The 23638-nt window shown below is 35.1% G+C and overlaps 1 protein-coding gene across 1 annotated transcript in view; it reads right to left on the bottom strand.

The window, feature by feature from the left end:
• Positions 1-2063: 2063 nt before the first annotated feature.
• Positions 2064-23638, bottom strand: part of LOC122148769 (syntaxin-1B) — a 46467-nt gene continuing 24892 nt past the window's right edge. The window contains exons 2-10 of the mRNA XM_042776237.1: positions 22818-22892; positions 21683-21782; positions 15649-15723; positions 13480-13553; positions 12821-12929; positions 12522-12595; positions 11718-11855; positions 10362-10472; positions 2064-7689 (exon numbers count right to left, since the gene is read on the bottom strand). Of these exons, the coding sequence (XP_042632171.1) occupies positions 7609-7689; positions 10362-10472; positions 11718-11855; positions 12522-12595; positions 12821-12929; positions 13480-13553; positions 15649-15723; positions 21683-21782; positions 22818-22892 (837 nt within the window). The 3' untranslated portion in view covers positions 2064-7608. The remainder of the gene's footprint in view (positions 7690-10361; positions 10473-11717; positions 11856-12521; positions 12596-12820; positions 12930-13479; positions 13554-15648; positions 15724-21682; positions 21783-22817; positions 22893-23638) is intronic.

Below are 23638 nucleotides of genomic sequence, written 5' to 3'. Positions count from 1 at the left end.
AACGTTACCTCAGTCAACGAGCAGATCACATAACTCGCATATCGCAAAGGTAACGATTAAAAAAAAAACTTTATATGTTAATACAAACCTGCCTTGGTCATATTAGCTAATTTACCATTTGAAAATGTAATAATAACATTCATCCTGAAGCAATAGTTCAGTCCATAATTACAATTATTTCGTTATTTACTCACCCTCATGTCGTTTAAAACACCCCACTCATTACTTTCCATAATGACAGTTCATTGTGAGACAATGCCTGTAAACGTTTCATAAAAGTGCTCCATATTATTTTAGCATTGTATCCTAAATAATTTGTGTAAGGAACCGACTAAAACGAAGCAGTTATTAACTGATAATTTTGCCCTCAAAACAGAAGCTCGGGTCAAGCGCGCGTTTGAGTCCAGAAATAACGCGTTGACGTCACTGACGTCGAAAGACATCATATCGGCTGAGGTGAATATAATCGGTGAGTAAATGCTTAAACTGTAGTCTTTTCCCCACACAGATCTATCAGATTGCTTCCGAATACATGGAATATAACACAAGTCACACTGACCTTATGAGTTAACGTTAAAGATCAGAAGATATTATTATGCATGTATACAGCTTATAGACAAAAGATGACCATACTTCATAATTGTGGTAGTACTGAGAATGTAAAGAAAAAAAATTCCAATGTATGTGAATTTATCTGATTCTCAGGTGCTGGGTGTGTATGTGAAAAGGTTGATTGGAGGTCTTGGAGTGTCCACTAGATGGTGAAAGATCCTTTAGGTAAGTTTTCACCTTCAGACATACTTGTCAGTTTGGCAAATGCCCTGAAACCAGTTAAGCTATTAAGCAGCCTAGACATGTTTCATTCATTTAATTTCAAAGCAATGCTTCAGTTGCTTGAGAGCAAGAGGAAGCAGTATTTGCAGCATCCTAATTCAATTTCAAATGAGCTATTTCCACATAAGATCCATTCGGGTACAATGCATCATCGTCCACAGTCTTTGAATGCATGCAATTTTATTGACAACTTATACCTGTTTTGAGACTGTTAAGTAAACGTTTTGTGTCCATAATACCTGCCTGAAAAGTGTCAAAGGGTGTGGGGTGAAAATGGAATGCATTATGCATATATAAAACCACATGCGTAATTCATGTTTGGTCTGAATTGAGAGTAATATGTCTAAATCTCTACATAAAAGGTTTACATACAAAGCTTGCAGCTCAAACAGCGCGCAGTGGCTGAATTATTTTTAAACGAAAATTTACTGACTGTTGCTTAGCAACTGGAAAACCAGCCCTTCATACCTGCCAAGTTTGGCAAGTTTTCACCGCAATGACTAAATTAATTAATTTAGAGTAATGATAAGCACTTGTTGGACTTGCACAGCTCCCAGGGCATCTGCTGCTGCAATCAATAACAACGTAATTGAGCAAAACCCCATTATCTTTCTAAATAACTTTATCTACTTTGCACAAAGGGGTCTGGGCTGAATGTGGCTGGCTTAATAGTTCATTGAAAGTGTGTCCAACGCTTTACAGTGAATGAAACATCTTTAGCACCATTCGTTTTGGAATTAGTTTGCTAAATGACATTTGAGTTACAATTATCAGACATCTTATTTCATGATTCAGGTGGAACTTCTGTCATTTTTGTTGTTATAAATAGACATTTACACAATTCACAAATTACACTATATTTTGTATATAATTAAGGGACAAATTAAGGCGAGGATCAAACCTTTTGATGTTACAACAGTGGCCGTTCTGAGCAGTTTCTAGGATCAAAATCTCTTTATTGATTTAATTTAGTTTTTATGTCAGATGGAATGCCAGCAGGCAGTACTTGAAACTCCAACTGTTTATATTTCACCTAGAAAGTTGGCAAAAACATCTAAATCCATGATGGCGATGCACTAGGCAGCGCAGTGTGAAAATTAGCTTGAAAAACACTGTCAGTATACATGCTTGATGCATAAATGAGCTTCCTTTTCAAATTAGTGACGCCCCCCACCCCTGCCCATGATTTGAGAAAGGAATAAAAGTAGGGAAGACAACTACAGCAGTTGTACACTGGACAATCGTTTTTCTTTATTTTTTTTGTTTCAGTTCATAATATCTGTTTGTTGGGGATTTTCTTTTTTCATTTTTCATTTTAACTTAAAATTTTGACACACTTATAAAAGACAGCATCTGCATAGAGTTCTCATCTTAAAGATCCATGGAGAAAAGAGGGAGAGAGAGAGAGATAGAGATAGAGAGAGATTGTAAGAGAAGGGAGGAAGATAGCAAAGGGTTTTAGGGGAGGAGAGGGATACTGGTACGCCACACTAACCAAACAGAACAGCAAACAGTATTACAAGAGAGAGGGGGAGAGAGGGACAGTTATGTTGTTTGTTTGTATCTTTTTCCTTTTTTTACAATACAGTACACACATACACACAGAAAATAAAAGACCGAAGTTGCAATTCCAGTCAAAGTTGCAGAAATCGATTTAATTTCTTCCTTCCCATCCTTGGTGCCCATCTCATTGTAGTTTCTGCCCTGATTGCACTTTCAACTTAGATCGTAGTTGGGTGAGAAGATGTTTGGCAACAAGTAAAATGACGGCTGGAACCACGGATAGTGGCTGTTGTTTCCCTCAACTCCCACAATAATATTGAAGTCGGCATTCTTCAGTGCTTTCAAATGCGTGTGTGAAAAAGCCCTTTTCTTTGATTTGCACAGATGGGTGTTTTTCTGTTTGCTTCGAGCATTATTGTTTTTCTACTGTACTTTTAAAGAAAATGTCCAAATCCCAAGAACTGCGCTCTTCGTATTAGAGCAGAGCTCATCCCTTGTAACGTTTAACTAGAGCTTTTGAGTTTCAGCCATGCTACACTCTACGCATGCAAGGTATTCTAACTGACACTGATTATGAAAGCATCCAAACATGTATCACGAAATGCACAAAAATTCTGTAATTTGTTCTGTAAATTTGCCATTGCCAATGTGATGGACCTCTGCAAAGAAAAGCGTTCAAGGTGCCTGGAAGCTACAGATGGTGTGCATTTGAGCTGTAGACCTATCGATGGTGTACATGGAGGGAAGCACTTTTTTTCCGGTAACCGGTAATGGCTCTCTGAGGTAACACAACATATTGTATTGAATCTGATGGTAAAGCGTTGTTCCTTTTCTTCGTTATAGAGCACCCTTGACATCACTGAAAGCGTTGGATGCTGCTTTAAGACAAGCAAGAGGTCGGTCGACAGCAAAGCGCTGCAACCAGGGCAAAGAACAAAAAAATCAATCAACCTCACAACTTTGACAGGAACTATTTTAGTAGTTTTATACATGGACATGCAAGTCATTTTTTCTCTCTTTGAAATATTTACAATAATTACAAGACAAAGATTCAGTTCAGATCGACAAAATCGCGAGCATTCAATAGTACTACTAATATAACACAACTTCTCGGGATTCTTTAAATCATCGTAGTTATATAATTCATCACATTTGATAATGGTATAATTCAATTATGTCATCCTTATCCAGTCATCTTCCCGTTCTAATTAGAATAGTGTTTTTATCACATCATTACAGGCCATTCTCTGTAATTGATGATCACTTTGCTGAAATCACAGTTTGAGCACCATCTCCACAAACCGTTTCCTCATTCTAAATCTAACACTGAAACAAGAATACTGGTATAAAGTTTAATGGGAATATACATCAAAGGAATTACACAAAAGGGGATGAAATTAAGGAGGATCATGGCTGGGGCTGTTGAGAAAAATCACGATCGCAGGTCTTGGGCGCTCATTAGCCGTGGACCGGGAAGTCGTATTGGTTAACATAAAAGTCTTTGAGAGCTGCTAAAGCACATGTGGAAACTAAGCAGCAAGCGTTACAATCCACAAAGCAGTCTACATAGCAGCAGATGGCTCCGTTGATCATGGCGGGAGCGTTCTAGTTTCGTCGCATCACCACTCACCTGCCATGCGGATTGGACGTAGGGGTTTTTTCTTCACCTGCAGTGATGAGGCACTCAACAACCCCAACCAAAAAGACTATGCAGTTAAGCTCTAAAAGGTACATTGTTTTTTGTTTTGTTTTTTAAATATATAGTAGTTTGTAATTTTCACTCATTTACAAAATGCCTTCTCAATGTGCTGTGTTATGCCAGTGCTGTCTGGTCATATCAGTGTCTGTGTAATGAACATCAATAAACAGTGTTGAAAAATTAAATTAAGATAACTAAGAAAACTTTCATCCAGATCTGTGCCCGTGTTAGCATACAGGTTTTTTTTTTTTTTTTTAAATTTCATTTTCTTTTAACCAGAGCTGATCTAATGTCTACGTCTAATGTATTGCCAGCACAGAGGAAGCAAAGCAAGTGAGTTGAACAAGGGGGGAAATGGCAACATAAACAACATCATTGAGGGGAAAAAGAAAAAAACAACATAAGATACAACATTTGAACATCGTTGGGGGTATATTTGTTTTGTACTTAGCTGTTTTTGGAGAAAGTGCTTTAAAACGAACAAGCTCGTGTAGTATACATTATACACATTGTTCAGAATGAATATAAATAAATAAATCAACCTTTATATTGAGAACCTTGTCGCTGAAAGCGGTGGAATTGAAAACATAGTAAATGTATACGCAAGATAGTTCACAAGATTTAAGGGCAGGGAGGACTACACAATACAGTTGACTGTAACATTGTGCTCTGTACTCGCATAATGCTTTGGCTTTTTAGTCTTATTACTTTTCTTAACATTTGAATGAAGTCGGCACAGAACTGGAGCACTAGAGCTGCATACCATAGACCTGCAGACCAGAGAAGCCCCTTTTGCCCGAGGTCGGTGCGCCCGAGGGCTCCTACAGCAGACGAGCACATACACACACGCATAACCACACACACACAAATGCTCATGCTCACATATACAGCAACGTGTACGTAAAAAAGGAAAAAATGCCGAAGGGACAGGGCACGCATACATGGCCTTTTGAGTTGCACAATTCGACACTGCAGCACACGACTCACAATAAAGAATAGTCTTACGAAAGAATTCACATATCATCACCAGTTAAGCACAACAATCAAGTTTGGGAAAACATCAGGGGAAGGGAAAATGAACAAGATGCGCAAAAATGATTTGTATCCAGAGTGTTTCCAAAGGGCGAGGAGGGGGGGAATATATGGTTTTACACTACGGATGTGGTTTGGGAGCAAAATACCCGACAACTAACAGATTTTTGTATTCATTTGCACATCCACAGGGAACACATTCATGGGGACCACGGTAAAACTCCAGCATCGTCAGGGTCATGATGAAATAGGCAGCAGAACTATTAAATGAAGTCAATCCCCCCCATCCAACCCTTAGAGAGTCATAATAAATAATCATAAAAAAAAAAAAACATTAACAAAACAGAAAAAGGTACAACCCAAAAAATGTGGCGGTATAAGACATTGTTTTCTTTGATTGTAAAGTGCACACATGATCGAGAGCCATGCAAACTAACAAAGCGAAAGTTGCATGCGTTAACAAATAAGGGCCTTCCAGCTATATCGTCTACTAAAAAACAACACTGACATACATATTTACCTCATTTTACCATACATGTAAGTGATTTGACACTAAATACACAGAAGTTTCAAAGAAAACATGCTGGACGTTACTGGAATGATTAAAGCAAAATAGTCCCGGGCCCTCTGCCTCAGGCTTTGTAAAAAGTGTACAGTATTTATCCCCAAAATCATTCCTGTTCCCTACTACTTTGCTTTGGGTAGTTAAAGGGGTGGCTGGACGGGGTGGGGGGGCTCCTGTTATATATTCTATGATAAGCAGTACATGGAATATTGAGAAAAGGAGTGCATGTTCAGAGTTGATACATGTCATGAATGTCATGAACATGAAGGTAAGGGTGTTCTAAGAGTGCGACAAATCTGAATAAAGTCCAGGGGAATTCTGTATAAAAAAAAAAAAAAAAAAGAGCTAAAGTTTGGTTTTGCATTTTAGCCCTTGAATTTAAAAGAAATAGTACATACTTAGCCATGCTGGCACTTTCTGTCTGCAAAGAAAAGGATGCAACGAATTCATGATACGGCTGCGAAAAAAAAATCTTTGGACAAAATTGAAGCGTCTTATTCTAAGCTAGAGTTATCTTAAGATGCTGTCTCTCTTGGCATTCAGAGCAAAATTTGAGTTATTTCATTTAAAGTTGTCTTCATTTTTAGTCGCTGCATAATAAGTGTCCTGACCAAGCGTACAAGTTTCTTCAATTGAACTGAAGAATGCATCTACAGGTAAATATTTCATAAGACAGCTCATCAACGTCTGCACCGCACCTATTCCCCTTTTTATCAGGTATGTAGAATTTAAGAATAAGGATCTAAGAGTGTCTATCACTTCCCCGTAGTTAATTTTATTAGTCTCTCTTTATTAACTAGCACCAAGGTGAAATGTCAAGCAAACTCTCAGATCAATGCTTCAAAACCTAAAGGTCCTGTTCAAGCCCATTCTTTATATTATAATGTAAAATATATATGCAATTTATGAAACAAGGCAAATAAAAAAAAAGTTCAAAACTAACATAAAATAAGGAAAATTAATTTCAGCAGACCTAACCACCCTCCAAAAGATAATATTTAGGCTAGGCGTTACTTCAAGTATTGACATTTTAGTAAATATTCCTCATAAGAAATCTTCAGCGTAGACAAAAATATTTAGTCTTATATTTAGTTTTTTTTTTCAGAATCTTTCCATACGTTTTCATGAATTAATTCAAAAAGCAGGGGCTAATCACTATCAAAACTGCATAGTTCAACAGTTTGCGCAATCCCAGTGTAGCTTTCTAAACGAGTTCAAATGAAATGTCTGTTCCTTCACTGTCTACAGCAAATTAAGTAAAAACAAAATCATTTCCATGTCCAAACTTGGTGATATCACTTCCTCTCACAATTCAAAATGTGTGCTTCTTAGTTCTTTTAATCTTCGTTTTTGTTTACGGTTGCCCGCAGTCAAAGTATTAAAATTCGGCTATGAGGTTGACGGTGCTTTACAACTACAGCACTCCATCAGTAATGAGCTAATAATGTAATAATGAGAGATTTCATCTGAATGCAAGCAACCACTTGGAACATTAGGCCACTGAAATTGGACTAGTACTACTATCTATAACATCTATGCAGTCAGTTGGTTAGTATTCGTAATGCTAGTATGGTTTTACCAAACACCATGTTCTGCCAGAACATAAAACAATTTAGCAGTTGCTGGCACTGTCTTGGAAGCCCCCCCAAAAATGAAAGCAACGCTAAAAAAAAAAAAAAAAAAAAAAAAAAAAGGAAAAAAAATATTTTTATTCCTTTACAGGTAGTAACCCATGTGCTGCTTTATGTTCAATACATTTACATGTACAATTTGTAAATATGTTTATTTGAACCCACTTTTGTATATATTTAAATCAGCTAGTACATATCTCCTTTATTTATTTATTTTTTGATTGTTTGATTTTGAATATTCAATTTTAACCCTACCCAACCCCCGTTTTATGACAGTTTCCTTATTTCGTGTTTAAGTGGATAAAACACTCAGCTTTCCAAGTGTTTGTCTTTCTTCATATCGTTTAGAAGCCCAGGGTTCCTCCGATACTGGACGCCAAAACCACTCCCAAAATTACACAGCAGATGATGATCATGATCTTCTTCTGCAAAGGGCGAAAAAGGGGGAGAAGGAAAGAAAGAAAGATGAGTAAACAAATGAAACCACAATCGTTTGTTTAGCTCATCTATAGCAACTCTGTTGCGATAGTCAGCTAATCTAAGTAGCATCACCTCATCTTAACCACACTTTAGATCATTAAAGAAATCCATTAACAATTAAACCATTACCAAAGTAAATCATTAAATGCATTAAAAGTTCATTAAATTATTGATGAAAAGACCCACTCTGAGATGCTGCCCCTTTGAATACTAAATGTGTCCAAACATTGACTATATTCGAGAAGTTGGTGATAAGATATTGCATAACTGTAAAGGCTAAAATCAGTAACATCATACTAAACTCTGGAATCTCCATAAAAAGCAGTACATATCTACTGAATGTGATGAAATCATGGAGGGAAGCTGCAAATATTATTTTGGGCCAAGAAACTTATACCATACAGAATAAACTAAATGTAAATGCTTGGTTGGACCAGTGTTAATTTTGGCAGGCGTTTTTGATTTAGTCTTAGTCTTAGTCTTGAGGCGAAAATGCTTAATAGTCTTAGTCACATTTTAGTCATTTGAGTCTTTCATAGTTTTAGTCGACGAAAACTCATTGCATTTTAGTCAACTTTTAGTCACTACTTTTAGTCAATAGTTTTAGCCAAACTGTAGTTACCAGAATTTATTTTGGTAGCGATTTTATATGTAGTTTTCAAATTAAAATAATCATTAATTCTTCTCTCTTTAGACCAAATCAATTAAGCTTATCAGAAATTTGAATCAAGGACTGAATTTGGAAAATCTTGAATAAATTATGACAATTTTAATTTTGGGGTGAACTTTCCCTTTAAGTGAAAAAGGAGCAACTTATAAAAATAGTATATATATATATATATATATATATATATATATATATATATAAAGAAGCACAATAAGACAAATACAATAGAGATACAAATTAAACTCATTTTTCAGATACTGTAGGTTTTACTTAACATGTAGCCTATACATTTATTTAACATCTTTTGTTGGTTAACATTAATGACAGATAGGTATTTAATTTGGAATGCTGTCCTTTTAAGAGGAAGGCATGCATGAAATACTGACACACGTTCAGTTTTCACCCACCTGTTCACGTTCACTTAATCCATAACCTACTGTATTTACGTTAGATTCTCTACACGATAAACATTTAGACTGCTGTGTGTGTATTTGAGCGTTGAGAACTGATTGCGCGCTGTATATGAGAACTGAGGAAGTGGAGCGTGCGCGCGCGCGACAGAGAGAACACTTCTAACAGCGTGATTTCTCCTATCCCGCCTTCACTAACTTTAAGTTAATCGACAACGAATTGTGACTCCCGGGAAAAAAGGGACGTCTGGTTACCTTATCCATACCCCTTCGGGTGCTGAGGCCATTGTTTCAGATCGCTAGTTCGCGTTTTTGTAGTCTATCCATCCACTGCGGCTGCTATACTGACTAGATATTCAAACGCCCCTTATCCGATCGCAATCCAATGACAGGGACGCACATTTTGAAAGACAAAAGCCTATAGGATGCATTTTGAATGTCTGGTAGTCCTCAAATAACATTATAGTCCAGTCTCGTCTAGTTAACGAAGACGCGGCATAAATTTTGTCATAATTTTGTCATAAGATATTATTTTGAGCTCGTCAACATCTCATCTTAGTCACAGAAAAAATGTTCGTTAACCAATATTTTTTATCGTCGTCTTCGTTAACGAAATTAACACTGGGTTGGACATGCAGTAAAGAATCATATATATATATAAATATATATATATAAAAAACATCTACTTTGACGTTTTTTTTGGTGATCATCTGTTGGACATGTAAATGGACCATGCAATGCTTGTTTTGTTTTTATGGGCCTATTTCTTGTAAAATAAAAGACAATTACTTTTTACATTTTTATTCTGTGGCGAAAAAAACAACAACTGAATTCTGAGGAAAAACGTCAGAATTGCAAGATGTAAACTTGGAAGTGCCAGAAAGAAAATCAGGATTCTGAGTTTATATCTCTCGAATTCTGACTTTTTTCCTCATAATTGTAAAAAAAAAAAAAAAAAGTAACTATTGTGAGAGATAATCTCAACTATGAAAAAAAGTATGAATTTTGAAAGAAATTGTTTTATTTTGGAAAAGAGGCTTCCGTAATTGACAACAATTCTAATCTGGCAACACTTTACAATAAGGTTTCATTTGTTCAATTTAGATATTAACACTAGATAAAATGATCTAGCTATTAAGTGTCGCCAGCATTTCACTATTAGCAAATAACTATGGGGCCGGTAAAAAGGTAACCACCCCATTTCTGCAGTTTGACTCATCAGAAAGCATAGAAGTAGGTGGCATACCACCAAGAGTCTGCAGTCTTTAGACCACAACTGCAATGGCCAAGCCAGCAAAACTGCAGCAAAAAATCTAGGAGCAGGCAGCATCTGTTGAAGAACCAATGAGTGCCAAAGGAGCAATATAGTTTTTCTGTGGATGGTTTAAATGGTTTAGTAATCATTTTAAAATGCTATTCTATTACTCGTTTTTGTACATGGCCGCTTAAGACTGCATTCTCTAGACAGAGAGCATGAGTCATTGTACACAAAGGGCATAATACTGAAAGACATCAGGTGTAACAGCTGATGGTGTTTTACCTTGCGTGCTTGACTCTGGTATTTGACAGCCTTTTTGGTGTCAGAAACTGCTCTCTCTACATAGTCCACAGAGTGTTCCACGTTATACTCAATTCTGTCAATCATCTCTCCCTGTGAATGACAAAAATAGACACTTCAAACAAACGTCTTTTTTCACAATATCAACATACACATTTATGATCACTGTATGCAATGCTCATATCACAGAAGACAGTTCCCTGTTAGACACACTTCTGTGTGTCTTGTTTCAGTGTTGCAAGTTAAAATCCCTTATATTTTTTATGCGGCCTGATTTCAAACCCCACAAATGGTGATGCTTAAGTCCCTTAACCCCGACTGATCCACAGGGACTGTGCTGTGTAAATTTCACCTGTCTTTGGTTGTGGAGGAAGAAATAAATTGGCATCTGTGAATTACATTTGAAAGTCAGCATCACTTTGGAGTGCAGTGCACTTCAAGGACGTGTCTAGTTTTTGTCTAGCCCATGTTCACAAACCGAATTAAATTATTTTTTTTTAATTTTTTTTTTGAGCCTGATAGATGAGGCCCTTATGAATAATATGGAAACGAGCTGCATTAATATTCTTAAAAAAATACCTTTATGTTCCAAAAAAAAACCCTAAAACTATTCAAATTCGTTTTTAGTAATTTAAATAAAACTGATAAGTAAATATAAAAATTAGATGAGAAACTTTAGAAAATTAAACAAAAAATAAAATGTTTCATTGAAAATATAGATAAGGAATAAAACAACCCTAATAAAAATGACAGAAAATACAAAAATAAATTAATTAATAAATACTACTTTCATGTTCCACTAAAAAAAAGTTTTCAGTAACTGAAAGCAAAAATAAATATAATAAATAAATTTAAGTAATTTAACTAATTTCATTGGCAACATTTGAATTTTTTTTCATGTAAGTTTAATTTGTAGTAATAAAACTGAAATAAAAATGGAAGATAAGGAAAAAAATAAAATAAAATAAAGTTGAGAAAAGTGCATAAATGACTAAAGTTAAAGAAAATTTAAAATGAAAACTGAAATATAAAATTCAAAATATTAAATACTATAGTGATTACTAAACAATATTAAAAGCACTGCATACAGTGACTTATGGGTCAGTAAATAATGGCAGAATTTTTATTTTGGAACTATTTCTTTATGTAAATTCTTCCGGTTCTGGCCATGATAATGTGAATATAACACAAATTTACTGTCATTTGTATACATCACTAACAGACTTGTGGAAGGGACTTTTGTGAAGCAATAACATTGCTATGGTTTGTTTGACTATTTTCTTCCTGCTTTCACCCTGTCATTTATGCTCTGATGAAAGGTATAACTTTGTGCTGTACCTGACTCTCCACAAGCATGGCCATGTCCACAAACATGTCGTGCAGCTCACGGATGCTGTTCTCCAACTTAATGATCTCAGTGTGTCGGGTCTCAATCTCATTTAGTGCTTGCTTGGTCATCTGGGAGTCCATTTTGATCTTTTACATGGAGAATACAAGAAAACATGGCAGGAGGTCAACAGCAAGTTACTATCATTAAACATACATTTGCACAGAATTCATTCCTTAAATGGCAAATTTACACTGCAAACGTGGCACAGAAGTGGCATTTGCGTGTCTTTACACGGACTGTATAATGTTGCTCAGAGGTGTGCCACAAATGCATTTACACAGCAATTGCAACTGTATACTATGATACTAGGGGCTGAGGTGAGGCAAAATTCAGTCTGGCTTTGATGTAGCATTGCGTCTTTACACTGAATTTTAAGCAGGCACAGAGCAGCCTTAACTCAGTTGTGTTATAATGCTTATCAAACAATATAGTGTGGGTTGTAATTCAGTGATTCCATTGAAGAACCACTTTTAGTTCCCTAATGAACCTTTCAGTCAACAGTTCCTAGTGTGAAGAACATTTTAATGATCTAGAGAGCCTTTTTACACTATAAAGAACCTTCTATGGTTCCATAGATGATAAAGGTTCTAAAACGGAACCATAAAGAACCAATAAAGAACCTTTATTTTTAATAGTGAGTGAAGTCCATGAGGCTGTAGTAGTGGCTGTAAGAAATCACAAATGTTTTTCCATTTGCAAACCAAAGTCATAGTAAAATTACTTTCTAAATTGTCGGCTACTATTAAACTTACATCATCAGTGAAGATGGCAAGCTTCCCGCTCTCCAACATGTCTTCCAGCTCCTCATTGGTAGTTGTTCTGCCAGCTAAATAAAGATATTATGAGAACATGGTATCAATATGTGGCATACTGGCTCATTTTGATAAGCTTTGCTTGCATGTAAAATGCATATCTTGAATGCACTAACACTTAACTTGTGTATTTAAAAAGTAAATACATGTTTGAGTAATGTGGAGGCTGTTTCTCAGCTTGTGTTTTTGTGCGTGGGTTGCATGTGTGTGTCGTCTTCGTGCATGCTAGAAGAACTCACTAATTTCCAGTTGTCTCTGAATACGGTCCTTGCAGCGGTCCCTGTATTTGGACTGCGTGGTGTTGTACTCCGTCATCACCTCCACAAACTTGCGTGACAGCGTGGAATGCTGTGGGATGAAGGTAGACATGTGGAGGCATCAGGGATGTGGAAATGTAATGGCACATCGTGACGTGAATGCACTCGCTGACAGTGGGTGGCTCAGGATAATGTATCGTGGGCCAGGTGTGATCGTGGTGAAATCGGGCCTTGCTTTTGCTGCAGTTTTAAGCGATTACCGCGCTTGTTCTGTTTCTGGACAGCAGATGGCGTTGAGGAGGGTGTTTGACAGAGCTGCTCAGTGGGAGGGCAGAGGTCACAGGAAGTATGCCTGTCTCTGTACACCCTGAAGGTCAGATTTACTGCTATTTTGCTGAATATTGCTTCCATTTTAGTTTACGTAATAAAATAAAAGCTTTTAAATACTCCCTGCCATTATTCCCATATGAAAGACACAACACGTTTTGAATTTCTTTTAAAAATTACATTTATTTATTTATTTATTAATTATTTTAATTATTACTTATTTAGAAGAATAAAAGAAGTTAAATGAATAAATAATGAGCTGACAAGTAGCTACATTTGGACTATTACACTGGTGCTTTCAATTACTTTCATACCTGTGTCTTGCGGATCCGCAAATCTGCAGATGATCTGTTCAACCCCTCCTCTTGCTCGATACTTTGTTCGATTGCTGCAGAATACAGAAATAAACTGATTATAATGAATTGTTCTAGTAAAATGTGCTAAACCCAGAGCCTTCTCAACGCACCCTATAGACTGACATTTCAAATAGCAGCTGTATCACCCCAGTTACCTGGCTACAACAGTTACTGAGGTGGCACAGCAACTACAACACGATCAAATCCACCCATGACACTAAAGTAATTGGTGGACTGAGCTGTTACAGTGAAAGTGCATACACACTAGGTGTCAGACAAAGTGGTCCCAGAGTAATAACAAGTCCCTTAATCTCAGAAGAACAATAGATCTCACTGTCCACTTCAGCAGACAATGGGATTCACACTCCATTCAGTTCTAATGGAGCCCAGCACACCATGTGTCACTGGCTACATCAGCGAGAGTGTGGATGAAGTGACTGTCACTGTTGGTCACTTGCATGTAGAAGTTTTTAAAAAATGAAGAAAAAAAATCCTAAAGTTCATATTGATTGATTAATTGTTTGTTAAATATTATCTGTTTATTTTGTAGAAATACAATAATTAATATTACATTAATAACAAATAAAGTTCAATAAAATAAATATTTATAAAAATGAAACCTTTAAAAAAGTATACAAAATTATTTAATAAAAAAAAATTATAACCCTTACCTGAATATTATATATACATTTATTTCATTATTTATTGTTTATGTAACATAAAATATTATATGTATATTAATAATACATATATTTAATGTTACAAATAAATAAATAATAAATAAAATAAAAACAAAAATATTATAAAAATATAACAAATTTATATTTATAAAAATATAAATAAATATATAACCCTAACCCCTATATATTTAATAAACTTAATATATAAAAAATATACAAATATAAATAATATTTAATGTATGTACATTGTATATTAAATATTCTATGTTCAGCCAAGTATGGTGACCCATTGTATCTGCATTTACATAATGTTACATAGCAGTGAACACCACACAACACTGTACACAAATAACTAAGCAGTTTATACAAAGTCGTATTGAAAGGTGGAAAATTATTATAAAATAACCCTTCGATAAATAAAATATATAATATTATTATAATTGATAAAAAATAATATGAATTATTTTAAAAAAAAAAATGTATAAATAAAATATATAATATTATTATAATTGATAAAAAATAATATGAATTATTTTAAAAAAAAAAAGGAAAATGAAAGGTTTGCCATCAGCCAATCAATGTTGTCATAATATCATTTCCCTGTGGTTTCCAAAGAGATTAGTCACATGGCATTTATGGCTCAGTGATTTATGGCTTCAGAAGGAAAGCACTTCAAAAGAGATTAGTTAAAACCCCTACTTGTTAAGAATTTTCTATTGCTGAACTCCTTTGGCCTCAGGTGGCTGCCTTTAGAATCAAAGATCGTGTCTAAATTAGCCTTGACTACTGATGATGAAGGTTTTAGGAGCTTTAGTACACTAAACTTAATGCATACTTGCAAACAGACCTGAACTTTTCTAATTTTCTCACGCTAAATTCAAAGAGTCGAAGAAGACTGTAAAAATATTCACCATCTCAAACTGATCTCAGATCTGATTCATTGTTTATATATGTGACCCTGGACCACAAAACCAGTCTTAAGCCAAAAAAAAAACATTGTATGGGTCAAAATTATAGATTTTTCTTTTATGCCAAAAATCATTAGGACATTACATAAAGATCATGTTCCATGAAGATATTTTGTAAATTTCCTACCGTAAATATATCAGCTAAGAACTTCATTTGGACAACTTAAAAGGCAATTTTCTCAATATTTAGATTTTTTTGCACCCTCAAATTCCAGATTTTCAAATAGTTGTAGCTCGGCCAAATATAAACAAACCATACATCAGTGGAAAGCTTATTTATTCAGCTTTCAGATGATGTATGAATCTCAATTTGTATGAATCTCAAAAAAATTTGACCCTTATAGAGCAGGCAATTAGACCTTAATATTTTAGAAAATGTAATGTGTGATTGCCCAAATAATCGTAAACTTCTACTACTTTGACCACCTTTGTTCAAAAAAATTATAAAATTAAAATTTTTTACATTTCTGGTTTTATACCTTTTAATTTAGAGCGCACTTTATTGGCTGTCTTCTTAATGTCAGCTGTGAGGTCCTCCAACTCCTGCTTGGTCTCTGCAGAAAAACACAAGGAAATACAAAAGAGAAGGTGTTTAAACACATTACATTTTGAGTTCTGAATATTAATGAGCACTGGATGCATTATATTTAAATATAGTGTACAAAGTCATGTGACAACATAGATAGATAGATAGATAGATAGATAGATAGATAGATAGATAGATAGATAGATAGATAGATAGATAGATAGATAGATAGATAGATGTGATAAAGTGGTGGATGTGTACAGACTGCAGGCTATAGTCTTATGTTGATTGATTGTTACTGCAGTGCCATTCACTCCCTGGACACCACCTCAGCCTTTTCAACTCCCACCTACACACTCTCCTCTCCTCTGACTAATCCAATCCCTCGCTACTTTCTCTCATTTCTCCTGCCATGGCAGTCTGATGACCATGACATTTCTTCCACTACGAGTGTTAATGCCAGCATCACTTCATCACTAGGGAGTACTTGTGTGTTTATTAAGAGGAATAATGCACTTACAAATTCATACTGAAATATTTGCTGTAATATATATGCACAATGAGAGATTTTAGTCTCAAATTTAGTATTTGAATATGTACTGCATTTTATTAATTGAACTATTCTGGCCATCAGTATGGTGACTCCTGCTGATCACTCTCAGAGGGATGGACGTGTGCGGTGGGTGGGAGAAGAGTGATATATTATATGTTTATACGCTGTGCACAGTAATTAATTACTTTGATTTGTCATTTCATAGTATATATGTGCGAATCCTCAATTAGGGGAACTTTTCTGTCACCAAGGATGATTGCTTTTTTAGCTTTTAAAAGATAGATAAAAATAGCTTTGAACTTTTTAATTGTGTGTCCTTAATTACTTTTTTTTTAATGGAGTTTACTTACAATTTTTAGGAGTCCCAAAAGGTTAAAATTGCTAGAATTGCTGCATTTTCCTCAATATATCATGTCTTTAGTTAAGTTATCAGATTGTTAACTTTTGGCTACTAGGATTTATTTTGAAAATGTTGAATCGACCATATTTGTAAATGTATATATTTGTATAACTGTATGTATAAGGATTTTAAAGCTTTTAGAAAAATCTGTAAATCTGCATGGAAACAATATTTCTTATTTCAGAGAATTATAAACTTTCAAAGTAAAGAAATTCATTAAATTAATTAAAACTTAAAAAAAAAATTAAAAATCATTTAAAAGTGATTGATAAATGTATATATTTGTATATGAATATATATTTGTAAATGAATATATATATTTGTAAAAATGTACATATTTGTATATGAAAATGGCCTTTTTGATCTTTTACAGAAATCTGAAAATTTGCATGGAAATCATATTTTCTTTTTTAGAGAATTACAAACTTTAAAAATAAATGTAAAAGTACTTAAAAATTATTGATAAATGTTGTTTGAAATGTTTTTTTTTCCTTCCTTTTTTTCATTTTTTGACTAACAAAATGATGTTGAAAAGCGCTTAAACTGCAATGCTGTTGTGTAAAATAAAAAATGATCTGTTTAGTCACTGGTGTCTATTAATGTGCTATTATAGTTCCCCTGTCCATCGATTCAACAGAAGTGTAATGTATCTTCTGTCACTGAGTTTGCATCACAATATTTGCACAGCGCTACACTATTGTTGTGCTTACAGACAGATAAATGCGGTCCTGCTCTTTCCTGCTCTATGAAAACAAGCCATCATCTCATGTCAGCTTTTTTTCTTTTTCGTCAGCTCATGTGGTCGAGAGATCGATTTGACCGACGAGGATGTTTCACTGTTTAACATGACATCTAACCAGCACTTTAATTGCTCTTGAATGCGATTTTATTTCTGTCGGTTTAGCAGTTGCCACACATTTGCTGAAGCGAAGCAAACCTGTTGCAGAAGCATATGAGGTGTAGTATTCCTGCAAAATTGCAGAAGAAATCTACAAAATCTGCCTGCCTTCTTATGAAAAACTTTTCACAAATTCAAAGAATTCTGAAATTTTATTCCTCAGAAAATATAAAAAGCTTTACAGATTCTGTCTCAACCTTGTAATGATTGTAACTTTTAGAATATTTTATCACCTAATGTTTATTAAATTTGAATATAATAGAGATTTATTACACATAAATGAACTGCATGAACCTGAAGTTCTGTGTAGCATATGGTGTTTGTTGATGTCTACTAAAGATTGTCATTTCTGCAGGATTATGTGTTATTTTTGGCCAATATACATTTAGCACAACATTCTAACAAATAAATAAGCACTCATAACAATACTTTTATGTTTGCTTCAGAAAACTGAACATGCAACACAAACCATCCAGACCGCAAAAACTTCTCAAACCCCGAGGATTGGCATTATAGAAATGCTAACCAACAAATGTATCACCCCTCAGCTAAGTGAACCACACACAGCTCGTTTTTACTTGCTAACGTCACTCACCTGCAGGCCAACATGGAGAACGATTAAGGGCACTGAACTATAATTCTGATGGCTAATTTAGTCATTTAAGCTGATTGGGTGAAATGCATTAATGAACTAGGACAAAGAGGTAACCATTAGTCACAGAGGTTACGATTTCTGCTCAAGGTCACATCTGCAGCTGAAAACCTGCCTTTTTCACAAACATTGCACAACGTTCAGCTTTGTACAGTAGCACTTACACAAGAATGTAAAAACAAGGTGACTTCAGTTTAAGGATAATATAAAATGCTTTGGATATGCAGCGGTGGTATTTTAACAGAGAACTTGAGCTGCTAACATAGATGTTGTGGATTAGCATCGAGAAGCAATGACCCAGAAATGTTACTGAGATCACAATAACACTGGATCACTTGAGGGCGAGGGGGATGGTATTGCAGCCTTGGTTAAGGATCTAAGCAGCAAACACAAAAGTTAACTTAATCCCAAGTATAGGGGTGACCCATGAACTTTACAGCAACTGAGATTATATTCCTGTCATTGTATTTAGAGTAAGATATTTCGGATAAACGAAAAATGACAGTGTAGTGTCTGTCTTTCCCTTTTTGTGTGTTCTTGTGACTGAATTAAAACCCTTCTGCAGTAAAAAAAAAAAAAAAAAAGAGAAACTGGCCATGGCAATAAACCTTGAATGCTTCTGTGCTGTACATTTTTTGCAGTATGTATGTATAACATCACAAGCTCAATAAATAACAAAAACACACACAACACAGACTGGAGCTGAAGGAGAATAATACAAGGAGAACAACTACTGTTAGTTATTTAAAGCCATAAATGAAAATTTCATCTTATATATTTACTCCCCATTATTACTTACTCTAATAATTTTAAGATTTGATAACTAATCACAGCAATCATTTATTTATTTTTTTCCAGCATATGAAAAAGTGTCTTGGGCAACATGAGGGTGAGTAAATGACGACAATTTCATTTTGGTAGTGCTATTCCTTTAAGAATTACTTTATTTAATATGTTCTCCACTTCTCCTCGGGTTTCTGGTTCACACTGACACCGATATCGAGACAGACACTCAACTTCCACAGGTTCCCTTCATCCTTCATGCAGCATGGTGAAAACAGACAGGGAGGAAAGCAAAAGAAAAGAGTGGGGGTAAAAACAGAAAATAATGTTCTTTTACAGTACATGCATGCAACAACTCAACAGAAACAAAACCATGCATTTGAAACCAAAGTGAATCACATGCAGTCAAATGTATGAAACTGAATCAAAAACTGTCAGATACAACTTGACGTCATTTATTAAAGATTCATCTATAGCAGCTGAGTCATTCGTAGGCTGTGGATTTCTTAAACTAAGCCATGCAGGCAGCTCAGAAGGCACACTGGGTTCAATAAAGTGTATTAACGGCATTTATGACACAAAAAGGAATTGCAAAAATAATGACTTTTTTCATTTGCATTTAGTTTTAAGCACAGTTACTTTTCAACTAAATCAGCATATGATTTAGAAAGACATCTAAAATACACACCACGTATCTATTTGCTGTTTAATATCCATTTGTACGCAATATTTTAGCATCTATACAAGTAACAGATGGGACAAAAGCATTTCTTCATTGCATACCACTGTTTGTAATTTCACTGATTTGACAGTTGAGTTACTGCACGTGCACATTTACTTAAGAGCTGCTCTGTCAGAATGACCTCACACATTAGTCAGAAAATACTGGAATGACTCGGACACTCAGACATTTGCCATAACTGAAGACTGTTGCTGGGGAAAGATGAGGTGAGCAGGATTTTTTAGCAACATTTGAGGACTCAGAGCTGAAGAAACAGCCTCTATAGATGCAGTGTGGGCTGGTGCACTATGAGGTGTGTGGGCCGGGTCTAACAAACACTTGGAGCGATGTGGTGGCAGTGCCTCTTTTGTAGTGTGGGTGGCGCAAATGCAAGGTATTTGAGAAAGTCTTGAATAGGCTCACCAATGAGCTCATGTGTATTGCCACACAGCTGCAGTAAAGTCACGGAGCTGGTGCTTTCCAAAAAGTGATAAATGCTTTATATTTCAATCCTTGCAACTTTCCTGCATTGTGACAGAGTATGCATGCATAACTTGCTCATTTTTTTAGGGGTTGTACATGTGTTAAAGGAATAGTTGACCCAAAAATGAAAAATACACTCAACCTCAGGCCATCCAAGATGTAGATGAGATTGGAGAATTTGGAGAAATTTTGCATTACATCACTTGTTCACCAATGGATCCTCTGCAGTGAATGGGTGCCGTCAGAATGAGATTCCAAACAGCTGATAAAAACATCACAATAATCACCAAGTAATCCACACCTCTCCAGTCCATCAATTAACGTCGAAATGCAGCGAAAAGCTACATGTTTGTAAAAAACAAATCCATCAAGACATTCTTATTGTAACTTCCAGCCAAAGTATGAATCCTCTATCCATAATAACGCTTCCTCCAGTAAAAAAGTCATCTTGTCTGAATCAAGGAGAGAAATATGCAAAGATCAAGCACCATTTACAAGTGAAAACTGTTCTAAACAAATATGTTGGTGGACTTTGATGTGAGAGGACAACAGGGGATGGACTTTTTCACTGGAGGAAGTGTTTTTTATGAATTATGGGCTCATATTTTGGCCAGAAGCAACAATTTAAAGTTAAAATGCCTTAACGATGGATTCGTTTTATACAAACGCAGCTTTTCACTTCACAAGATGTTAATTGATGGACGGGAGAGGTGTGGATTACTGTGATGTTTTTATCAGCTGTTTGGACTCTCATTCTGACGGCACCCATTCACTGCAGAGGATCCATTGGTGAGAAAGTGAAGTAATGCTAAGTTTCTCCACATCTGTTTTAATGAAGAAACAAACTCATCTACATCTTAGATGGCCTAAGGGTGAGTTCATCTTAAGCAAATGTAAATTTTTGGGTCAACTATTCTTTTAAAATCATAATTCACTAAAAAATGAAAATTCTGTCATCATTTACTCACATTCTGCACATAAAATAGTCTATGTGACTTTGAATTTATCCATAACTTAGGTTTTCATCGGTTTCTCATGCAAAGATTTTAAATATAGCACACAAGTCATTTTTATGTTACTTTTATGTAAAGAAGGTGAGTAAATTATTCATCTTTGAGTGAACTATTCCTTTAAGGGCGAGCAGTATAGTAGACATGGAAAATATATCCAATGCATTACTGTTAATGTTGAAGACGTGGGTGGAGGTGATTGCTAATGTAAAAATTTGTCATCTTGCCCTGAGATATAGATATGCATTCACAAACGTGTGTCCATGTGGTGTATTTGTGTGCCCAAATGGATGGATATGGGGGAGGTAAAACGTCAAATTTGCTTATTTTTTTTATTCCATGACTGACCGTCTCACTTATGAAGAGTCACATACAGTACTTTAGTGTCCTTAAAAGGAACTACCTTCTAGGCAGAATGTTCATTTTCAAACCACACTAAATGCTTTTTCATAGATGCAGTGTATACGCTGTGATGGGTGGAACTCACTTTCATCAGGGTTGGGTGCTGCTAGGATGGCACTGTGCTGCTTCTTGACCTGTTCTACATCTTCTGACAGCTTTTCAATACAGCCACGGATCTCCTCCACCTGTCAGCAGAACATGCGTTAAATTCTGCGTCAATACATTGACATTTGCAAATGATACAAAATAGGACCAACTCTAAATGAATATCTACTTGCACATTGTCATGCTCTGTGATAAGAAAATAATTGACTAATCAGCTTAAATAATGTGGATCAATTTAACAATTGAATTTTTTATTTTATTTTATAATCATATTTTTTTAAATCAACTATAAAACATTTTGACATTTTAATAATAGTTCTATATCCTATATTACAGATAACATTAAATCTTGTCACATGAAATGTTAGCTGAAGAAACCTATTTGAAATAAATGTTAATTTTAGTAAGTAAACATGCAGAAACTAAACTGCATTACAGTATGAACTGCATAAAAATGAATAAATATCATGCTGGTATGGAAACCATACCTTCATCATTTTTAACAAGAGCTTTCTTTTGTTTTATTTCTTAGCTTTAAATATTTTGAATCTACTTGGATTTACTTCAACTGTTTGCATTACAAAGTTTGCGTATGTAAAGGCTGAAATTTTTGCCATAATTTGCAGTATAGACGAGCCAACGCTGCTTTCAGAGTTGACTTATTTCATAGAATATCGTACACAGTGTTTGATGGGCGCAGACTTTGATTTTTAGTTTCAGACTATGAGTCCATCCAGTCAGAAAATATCAAACATTTAATATTTTGAACACATTTTTTCAAAGCTTATGTTTCTGCGTGATTTTGTTGTGTTCGGAACATCTTGAAAGTCTAATAGTGTTGATCCTCAGTCGTTTAGTGTACAATGCCCAGTTTTGACAAGTGCATGATGGCTAGTGTTTTAAAATCTGTTCAAAATTCAAAAGTCACTTAGTGTGTTCCATTTTTAAGTTGAATTGGAAAAGTTATAATATTTTATTAATTGGTTTGTCTCTCCCTTGCTTTAATGACAGCAGCACTCAAGTTGACATGAAGAAATTGTTGAACAAATCAAATAATCTACATCGGCATAAATATTAACTGGATATGATGATATTTGCCTTGAGATGAAGTTTACCTGTTCAAAAAATTCATCCATAAAGTGGTCTCGGTCGACATGAACGACTTCCTCATCATCGTCACTGTCCTTAGCCTGTGAGAAAAACAAATACACCACTTAAATGTCTTGATAATCTCAATGCAAGAAAATAAATTCCTTCAAGTAGATGGAAAATGTGTTTTTAGAATGTTGGGTGAGTGCAGAGAGAACTGATAAAATCACAAATGTTGCACAACATACCTATACAGTAAATGGTATGTAAATAGGAAAACATTATGCATATGAATATATTATCATTAAATAATTTACATTTACATGGATTCGTTTAGCTGATGCTTTTTCCCAGAGCAACTTACAAATGAGAAATACAACAACATAAGGGATTCATCTTAAAGAGACATTAATTTGCAACAGACAAAACTGCTCAAAAAAGAGCAAACATCATTAATAAGTTTTTCTTAAACGTTGCCGAATTATTGTCATTCTTTCCTGCTGTTTTTGGTGGCGTCACTCAATATCTCACCCAAGAACACTGTGATAATGGCCCAAAAACACTTGATATCAATACGACATCATGCTGTTCCTCAGCAATTGGGTTTTAAAAGAGCAACTGTATTCAACACATCCAGACTGCTTCTCCCTTACTCATATAGGATAAAGTAGGGCAGCCTAATAAACTAATGCAAATCACATGTTTTCAGATGAGCACACGGTGTCACATTTAAAAGATGGTTTGATTGTGTTCACATATTGGTATGAGAATTGGGGATAGCTGGAGGGACATCTCAGATTAGCTGTACGGCCAATCCACGCTGAGCAGAATAGGACGAGCTCCTGTG

This window comes from Cyprinus carpio, chromosome A19 (assembly GCF_018340385.1).
Source record: "Cyprinus carpio isolate SPL01 chromosome A19, ASM1834038v1, whole genome shotgun sequence".
NCBI classification, from domain to species: domain Eukaryota; kingdom Metazoa; phylum Chordata; class Actinopteri; order Cypriniformes; family Cyprinidae; genus Cyprinus; species Cyprinus carpio.
The sequence above is the reverse complement of the archived record's forward strand: the minus strand, read 5'-3'. Positions and strand labels throughout refer to the sequence as shown.